Source organism: Egretta garzetta, unplaced genomic scaffold (genome assembly GCF_000687185.1).
Source record: "Egretta garzetta isolate BGI_Z169 unplaced genomic scaffold, ASM68718v1 scaffold356, whole genome shotgun sequence".
NCBI classification, from domain to species: Eukaryota; Metazoa; Chordata; class Aves; order Pelecaniformes; family Ardeidae; genus Egretta; species Egretta garzetta.
In genome coordinates, this window is record NW_009260019.1 from 242,656 (window position 1) to 251,878 (window position 9,223).

The window sequence follows — 9,223 nt, forward strand, 5'->3', positions numbered from 1 at the left end:
ACTGCTCCTCCACTGTGGCCCTGGTGCGGACACAGAGGGAGATGGGGGTGTTCAGGGACCTGGTGTGTGAAGTTCAGCTCCAGCTGCTCTAGCAGGGGCTGAGGATGCAGGACATGGGATGCTGCCTGGGCCAGTGAGGTAATGTTCAGGACATTCTTATGGGAAATACCCTGCCACGCTGTTTGTGTGGGAGTGCTCCTTTTGTGGCATCAAGGGCCGGTGCAGCTGCGCTCATGGCTGGTTTTGGGGTTGGTATTGGTAGTGATGTTGGCTGTCTCTGAGCTGGACAGATGATCTCCCCTGGACCTGAGGGGTATTTTCATAAGAGTGAAATGCTTTGCTGCCTTCCTGAATGTGGATGGAGGTGACCCTCTGTACTGGCCAAGCAGGGGTAGGAAGGCAGGGCAGCTTGGGGAGAGCTTGGATGGGCTACTGAGAGATCAAGGTCAAAGCCTGGGGACCTGCTGGTGAACGTGCCCAGTTTTGGTTCGGTTTGGGTACAGATGTTTTCCTGGATCACCAGTGTTACTGGTTCAGCTGTGCTCCCCGCTGGGATGTGGACAGCCCAGAGGGCAGGGCTGCTCTCCAGCCTGGAGCTTGTTAGTAGGGAGCTCTTCATTCCCCGTCTCTGCTGCTCTGACAGCCTTTGCTGCTCTGTGGCCCAGCCTAAAAAGCGAAGGGTGACCCTCTTCCTCCCCCCCCCACTCCTGCCTTCCCAGGCGTCGTGGGGATTGGTGCCTGGGGCTGCCCAAGCAAGGTGGCTGTGCTCGCTCCGGCCCCCCGCCGCAGCCCCCCGGCCCCTGCCACGAGCGCAGTGCCAGCTCCCCGGGGTGGGTGCCTTCCTGGGGCTTCAAGAGGAATAAAACAAATATGGTCAGATTTGCTCTGTGACAGCAGGAGCAGATCAAAGGATGTTATTTGCATAATGAAGGAGTACTAATTGGGAGGGAAAGTCGTTTGATTTCCTAGTGTCTAAGAGGGAATAACAAATGAGAGACCTGCACAAACTCTCACCGAGTAGCTGGGAGCGCTTTGCAGCACGCCCGCCCCTTGCTCTGCGCCGGGGCCAGGGCAGTGCGTTTTGATAGTGGCGGCGCGCGTGCTGCTCGAGACTGTAGGGCTGAGGGTGGACTAAGAGCCTCTTTGTTCCAGGAGCTGGCCTTGACAGTGGCCACAGTGGGTGCTTATGGAGGAGGAGGAGCAGCAGCACTCTCAGCACGTGTGATGCTCTTGTCAATATCCTCCTAGCCAGCAACCAGTTTCAGCTTTGGGATTTCTTCGGATGTGGGCGGTTTCTGTGGATTTAGTCAGCTTCAGTGCCTGTCTTCCATGGACTCATCCAGACTCACTGTGAACCTCTGCAAAGGGAAAGGAAAAGGGGTTGCTATTGCCATCTGATGGATCAAAAATGGCAGATGCAGGATGGTCAGGAAGGTAAGGCCAGAGTCTGAGATTTGTGAGGGGCAGAGGTGGTGCTTAGAGCTACCCCAGCCCACGGGGCTGAGCATGTGCTGTGCCCCAGGAGAAGTCAGAGCACAGACCTGAGGCTGGTGCTGACCTCCTGCACTTGGAGGAGGCACATCCAAACTGGAAGGTGACCCTGTAGTTTTACCTGGACCCCCGTGGTGCGGCAGGACCAGCTGTAAGAGCAGGCTCCAAATGACTTATCTTTAGAGACCCGGACTGGTCTGGGTCTCTGGGGCATCGGGAGGAACAGCGCAGCTGCTGAGGACCGTTTTGCCGGCAGCAGGGCACGGAGCCATCAGATGCCACTGTCAGGGCACAGGGGCAGGTTTGACCTGGCAGGGAAGGCAGCCAGAGCTGCGCGGGGCAGAGGGCTCTCCCGGCTCAGCCCCCCGGGGAGCAGGGCTGGGGCGGCTGCTGGAGGCCGTGCACTGGGTCCCCCTGGGGAAGGCAGGGGCTGGTGCTGCTGCCTGGGGGAGTTGTCACTGACACCACCAAGCTGGTGAGGGGTCTGGAACACAAGTCATACAAGGAACGGCTGAGGGGACTGGGGTTATTTAGTCTGGAGAAGAGGAGGCTGAGGGGAGACCTGATCGACCCCTACAACTACCTGAGAGGAGGCTGGAGTGAGGTGGGGGTCAGTCTCTTCTCCCTGGTAACAGATGATAGGATGAGGGGGAATGGTTTGAAGCTGCGCCAGGGCAGGTTTAGGTTAGACATTAGGAAAAAATTCTTCACCAAAAGGGTTGTCAGGCTCTGGAATGGGCTGCCCAGGGAGGTGGTAGAGTCCTCATCCCTGGAGGTATTTAAAAGAAGGACAGATGAGGTGCTTAGGGACATGGTTTAGTGGTGGGATGGCAGGGTTAGGTTAAAGGTTGGACTCGATGATCTCAAAGGTCTTTTCTAACCAAAGTGATTCTATGATTCTACGACTCTCCCTGCCCGGCCAGGACAGCCGGCTGCTGTGCATGCATGCGGGCGAGCCAAGGAGCAGCCCATCTGCGGGATGGGGCCTGAGCTGCAAACCCTGTTGCAGCCCCACTGCTGTCCGGAGCCTCAGGAAGAAACTGTGGGCTAAGAGCTTGCAGACTGCTCTGTGCTGGCACCTGGGGCTCAGCCTTTGCGTGGGTACCCCAGTGCAGATCCCACCAAAGCACCCGAGCTGAGCAGCGTCTAGTGCCAAAGGAAGAGACCTGGAGCTGCAGAAGAAGGTAGGATGGGACCCAGCCAGCTGCCTGGGAGCTGCAGGAGCCTCACCTTGCAACAGGAGATGCTAAAATTAGCTGTGTTTTGGGCTCCCTCCCTGAGCTCTGCTCTAACAGCTGTCTGCTGCACGCAGGCATGAGCCCAAATCCAGCACACTCTGCCTCCTGCAAGACAGCTCTGCTGGTTGAATGAGTGGGTGTTGCTGTGCAGAGCTCGCTTCTGGGCTGTTTGGGGAGCCCGCCAAGCCTGGAGTGAGGGACACGCTGGGAAATGGGCATCCTTTCATCGCAACATCACTCCTCCCTCGCTGCGTTTTGCTCCCCTTATTTCTCTGTGTAGCACCAAGTCCAGATTAGAGATGATTTGGCTGTACAGGCAGAAACCTGGGGTCAAGCCCTGGCTCTAGCACAAAGCTGGCTGAATGCACAAGTGATTATTGTGAAGAGAAATTGTTTAATCTCCACACTGGAAGCAGAGGAAAATACTTTGTTTAACACACAGCCAGAGGACTTGCAGGCAGGCAGCTCTATTTTTTTCCCCTCTTGATAGAAAGTGCTCAGAATGCTCCTGTCCATCTGGAAGCTGCTGGGGCAGCAAGGAGCTGCGAGCTGGGGCTCGCCCTGTCTGCCGGTCCTCAGTGAGAACACCCTTCTCCCCTTCAGCCCTGCGTTCTTGGTCGTGGTGCAAGGGCTCTGAGCACCCGCTGCACCCTCTCTACATCCAGCCCGCCCGAGCTAAGCCCCTCAGAGAACCTGTGCCCCCTCGCGCTGATGCTTTGGTTTTCTCCCTGAGACGCCGCGTTGACCTGCTTGGTGCTGGAGGTTGGGGGCGCCTTGTGCAGTGGGTTTCTCTGGCCAGGCACCCCAAAGGATGTTTCTGTAGTTGTATATCTGAGCGATTCCACCATGGCTGGGTTAGCTCCCTTGGGCTTGTTGCGTGGGGTGTGAGGGCTCTGCAGCGAATCTCCTCTGGGTCGGATTTGGCTTTCTACCAAGTCAGAATGTTCCTGAGATTGCAAGGAACTCAATTCTGCTCCAGTAATTCTTAAGCTCCTCTGGTTTATTTTCTTCCCTGATGTCCTGCCTGCTTGTGTCTGGGCCGTATCAGCCACTGCTTGGGTCAGGCAGGACTGGCGTTGTGTATAAAATCCCAGCTGCCCTCTGCCCCCACAGCAACCCGGTCCCCGAGATGAGTGCTGCAGGCTGGCATCAGTCCAGGGCATGTAGCTTTGCATGACCAAGCTCTCCTCTGGGGCCCTCTGTGTCCTGCAGGGCTGAAATGGCCACGTGCTGCCCTGGAGCTAGCACGGGAAGGTGCTCGGAGCATGGGTAGGGTCTGCAGAGCGGCTGCAGGCTCCCACCTGCACCAGGGCAGGGGCGAAGGCTGCCACGAGGAGGGGCGGTCCAATTTAGCAAGTGTTGGCTTTTCCTGCTGTTTACCCGTTTACCTCTCTGCAGGCACGGAGCCTGGCTGCACTTCTGTCCCTGGGGAAGTGATAGGTCCTGTTGGCTTGCTTGTGGATTCAGTGCAGGGCCTCTTCACTCTTGGATGTGTTTGGAGTTCACCTGTCGACATTTCTTTTAGCTGAATGTGTCTGGAGTGAGTGGCATAGCAAGTGGCCCGGAGCCATTCATCTGCTGTGTGCGGTGGGTGGCACCTCTCCGGATTGCTGAAGCTGCCCCCAGGGGCTCTGAGCCCTGCGGGGAAGGGCTAGGGTGGATGCTAGGACAGGTCTGCATCAGTATTTCAAAGATCCTCTGCAGAGCCCCGTCCCTTCAAGCCAAGGCAGGTGCTGCCTTGAGGACCGCGCTGCGTGGCAGCGTGCTGCGGCGGGGACAGCCGAGCGGGGCTGACCTCTCTGCTCACAGCCGCAGCCGGAAAGGGTCTTGCAGAGAAACAGCTCCTTGATCCCACCAGCTCCCGGAGGCATCTCCTGGCACCTTTCAGTACTGGGTGCTGGCAGCCCCTCTCCGCCGTGCTGCTGGTCCCAGCTCACTGCGGGGCGCAGCAGGGGTGGGATTAACCTCCCTGGCCTGTGGAGGCAAAGGCTGGCTGACATCCATGGCAGGACTCCAGGACGGCTCAGGGTGTGGAGTGGGGACAGCCCGGGCAGGGCCGGTGGAGCTGGAGGATGGCTGGCAGCCAGGGGCCGAGTCCCCGCGGGCACTGGGTCGGCCCCAGCGTGGGCTGTGGGGGAGGATTGCTCTGGAAGCGAGGACCTTCTCCCCTCTTCCCTCTGGCTTGTTAATTTTTATGTAAAATTGTTGGTTTCCTCTGGTTCTGTGGGGTGAGCTGGCCTGGGGAGGAACCCGAGGCTTTACTTCCTTTTACATGTCTAATTATCTCTCTGGATAGGAGTTCAGCCTTCCTGGTTGTGGGAGGTGGGTTATACAGTACATGGTGGATATTTAGATGGTATCTATGGTATCTGTTATGGCTAAGGCACATGCCAGAAAACTAAATGAAAGTCGAGCATGCTGTGCTTGCTGTGGGCAGCACTGTGCCTGGAGAGCAGGGACTAATACCAGGGAGGAGGTGGGAGCCCGTGTTCCGAGGCTTGGCTCCAGAGGAAGGAGGGGGTCAAGTGAAACTGGAATCCAAAACCTTCGCTCTTCAGACTGAGGGAAGGGTGGAAAAGGGACAAGTGGGGGTTAAGAGGGGATGCTGGGCTGGCACCCGTGGGGTGGCAGCACTGGGATGGCAGGGGTAAGGGGGTTCTGGCGTAGTCCTTGGGGCACACGGTCTGTCTGCATGCACGCATCCTGATGCAGGTGCTGCTGGGTACAGGGCAAGCACGGGCACGTAACTCCGATGGGCTCGTGTACATGTGAGCGAGTTGCAGAACTCCCAACCCTTTGCCTCTGAGGTGCCTAGGCAGGAGCACGTGGTTCTCAGGGTGTGGGGTGCTTGTGCAAGGTCAGCAGGTTCTGCCTGTGGCAATGATGGGCGCAGGAGGGGGTGCTGCTGTGGGCGCTGGGCATGGGCTCTCAGCTGGGTGCTGTCGGGCTGGGCACAGGGGGAGCCCTGCCTGTTGCTGGGCCAGGACCTGCTTTTTCTGATCCTCGGACTCTGGCAGCTCCAGCAGCCCTAGCAGGGCTTCTCTGCAGAGCGGGGAGAGAGGGCTTCTTGCAGGCCCTGGTGCCACCTACTTTCCCTTCTCTGATCCCTTTCTCCTCTGTTTTCTGCTCAGAAGCTTCCCGGGGGAGCGTGCCAGGGTGCCCGAGGGGATGTGCGGTGCCGGTGCGGGGGTGATCTGCCTTGGCTCCTACCTGGTGAGAGGGTGTGTGATGGCAGGCAGGGGGAGGAGGAGGAGGAGGAGGCAGACAGACCCTTTCAAGGAAACACAGCAATCGTATTTCTTAAGCAGTTGTTTGCAAGGCAGGGAGCTCGTGTTGGTGTGGCGTAACTGGGACGTGCCTGGCAGGGACACACCGTAACTTCACTGGAGACAGCAAAGCATAAATAAGTCGACTCAAACGAGCTTGTTGCTGAAGACCGATGAGGGGGATTCTCCTGTTATCAGCAGAGCTGCAGCTCTGAGAAGGTGGCCAGGGAGAATGGAAAGCAACCATGGTAACTGCTCGTTTTCTTCCGTGAACGCCCTTCCCAGGAGATCAGAAGCGAACTGGACTGGGGGGAGCATGTGCGTCCCAGCTGCGTGCAGCAACATTTCTATCTCCACTGTCTTACCCCTGCTAGAGCCCAGGCTGGGTTGGGGTAGACGCGCCCTGGCTACCTGGCTTGCCTGCAAGCCATGGGCTTGTGGTCTCCTGGCAGGGGCAGAGGAAGGTGCCAGGGACTGGAGCTCCTCATCCTCCCTCTGGATGGTTCCAGCTCCATTTCTGCCCGCTGTGACGTGGGAACAGAGGCTGCTTCTGCCTGTGTTCTCTGGTGTTTGGGAGTGTCATGAGCCTGGACTCAGATGCTGACAGCCAGCTTGGCTGTGGGTTATTTGGGACGTGGTTCTAGCCAAGACCAGTCTGTCAGATTGCCTTTACAGCATACGATGGATGCACTGCAGGACAGAAGACTTTCTGGACCAAAACGCGGTACCCCTGGTCCTTGGCTAGTGGCCCGGCAGCCCTAAGGGGTGTGGGAGGCGGAGCAGAGCTGCTGGATGCAGCAGGGTGAGCTGGGGCATATGGTCTCTGCTGACCCCTTCTCTTTGGGCTGGTCTCGTGCCCTGGAGTCACCTCTGAAGCAACTCCTGCCTTGGCTTTAACTGCCATCACTGCTGGGGTATCTTGTCCCTTATAAATTACCGGCCTCGCTGCCAGCTCTTGGCCCTGGCCAGTACCTTGCAGCAGGAAACATCCCCATTGGTTTGGTCTCTTCTATGAGCAGCTCAGCGCCTTTGCCTTGTCCTGCACCTCATCTCACCTGAGAGGTGACTGGTGCCAGTGCTCGGACTGCAGGGCAGGGATGCTCTGAGGCTGGTGCTGGAGGTGGAACTGGGTAGCCTGTCCTCACAGGTCTTCGGTCACGCCATGTCCTTTCTCAGAGGTATCTGTAGGTGGGATTAGGCTTCCCCTCCCTCCTCCCTTCTGATGTCTCTAGACCTCAGCCCCTTTGCTGCTGGCCCCATTCTCATGTCCTAGGTCCTGCTTTTGTCAAATTGAACATGATGTCAAATTAAAGCCATTGCAGGGACAGTTGGAGTGAAGCACCCAGTTTAATGAGGCAGTGTTGAAAATCAATAACTTAATTGCAGACGTTTGATGGACTTTTATCCAATTTATAGTCCTCCTGCCCTGCTACGTGTAGAGCATGAGGACATGGTGCTGTGTCTGGCTCTGGGCAAGCAAAAGCCTTTCCTCTCCCACGGCTGTTGTGCCTGCGGCAGACGAATGGTGCTGTGGTGTGGGTCAGGCCCTGGCTGGGAGGTCCCTCTACAGGCGGGAGGTGACCGTGTTGCTCGGTGCTGATAGAAAAGGGGCAGCTGTGGTGATAACATCTCGTCCCCAGCTCCTTCCCGGATAGTCCAGCAAAATTCTGCTGGGGGAACAGCTCCAGTGACCTCCTGGGGAGCAGGTCCTGCCTCGGCAGCAGCCCCAGGGGCGCCCATGGTCCGGTACCCCCTGCCACTCTGCGGGACAAAAGGGGCGTTCGCAGCAGTGTCTGGAGTCCTGGCTCTGGGGCTTTCATGGGGAGGCAACGCTGCATCTGCACCCAACTGTTCTTGTTTCCATCAGCATGTGTGAGCGATCGGTGTTGGCCCCTGCTCTCCAGTTGTGCCAGCCTTTGGCCCCGAGGCTTGCGTTGCTCTTCTCAGCTCCCCCCTGACTCTATTCTACTCCTTGTCCCTGCTGCAGGCACCTCTGTGATGCAGGTAATGGCATCCGATGCCGATGACCCCACGTATGGGAGCAGTGCCCGGGTAGTCTACAGTGTGCTGGAGGGCGAGCAGCACTTTACTGTGGACAGCAAAACAGGTAAGCAGCGCCCAGCTGGGCTGGGGTGTCGGGAGGGCAGACCGTGGCCACCCGTCCCGCGTCGGTTCGGTGCACGGCTCTGCGCCCACGGGCCTGCGCCTCTGTGCTGGGGTGCCGGTGCTGCAGGCGTTCCTGAGGGTTGGAGGGGAAGCTTGAGAGCCCTGCGGGCTGCTGCCTGGCTCCGTGCAGGGCCGGAGCGGGCGGCACCGTGGAGCAGGAGCTGCAGCTGCCAGCCCAGAGCTCCCCGGCTGTGCCTATGCTGGCCAGAGCTCCCCTGTGCCCGGAGCAGGAGTGCGCCCGCAGGCGTAAAACCCCAGTGTGAAAGGTTTAAGTACTACCAGAGGGGCCTTCCCAAAGGCTGCGTTGTTATCACCAGGGCTTTGATTAAAGGTAACACTTTGAATTAAGGATCGGTTTATAAATGCTCTATTAATATTTAATGAAAGAACAGTAGAAGCTGCTCCGTTCCTTAATAACTAATAATAGCGCCTGTTGTAAAATGCCTCTGTAATAAATCCCTAGCAGATGATGCTCTGACATACTGGTTAGAGTAGACCATAACCAGGAGATGTTGTGGTATATATTCTCCTTGCCTCCCAGGAGTGTGACTCTCATTACCCTTAATGGGAGCCTTGCAAGCTTTCTAAGGAGGGAAGACACTCAAATGCTAATAAGAGGTATTTAAGGCACAAAGCATGCTGTAAAGTACCCACAGTTTAATGAAAAATTGTCAAAGGACAAGCATGCTGGGTATCTGCAGCTCTTCTGGAAAGCCGGACAGCAAAGTCCTCCCCCCCATTGCTGAGCCGCAGTGACAGAGGCCGAGGTCAAGGCCTGGAATGAAGTGCCAAGTCTCTGTCAGGCTGACCCATGTCTGCGCTAATAGATATTTTCTAAGGCTGTTTTTATGTAAGGCAGAGCGGAATTTGTTGGGAGGCTGTGGCATAAGGAGAGTGTAAGGAAGGTGTGTGTGCCTGAGCCTCTGCATCTGCGTGGCGCGGGGCGGTGGCAGCCCCGTCCGTGCCAGCAGCCCCGGCTGCCGTTGGAGCCGCTCAAGCTCAGTGGCTCACAGGCAGACCAGCAGGAGTGCCGGGGGCCGCGCTGGAGGCTGCCCTTTCCCT

At 57.6% G+C, this 9,223-nt stretch overlaps 1 protein-coding gene across 1 annotated transcript in view; it reads left to right on the forward strand.

Moving 5' to 3' along the window:
- The window catches only part of CDH22 (cadherin 22), a 60,239-nt gene that overhangs the window by 12,013 nt on the left and 39,003 nt on the right, over positions 1 to 9,223 (forward strand). The window contains exons 5-7 of the mRNA XM_035896140.1: positions 51 to 66; positions 3,843 to 3,871; positions 7,983 to 8,102. Coding sequence (XP_035752033.1) covers positions 51 to 66; positions 3,843 to 3,871; positions 7,983 to 8,102 — 165 coding nt within the window. The remainder of the gene's footprint in view (positions 1 to 50; positions 67 to 3,842; positions 3,872 to 7,982; positions 8,103 to 9,223) is intronic.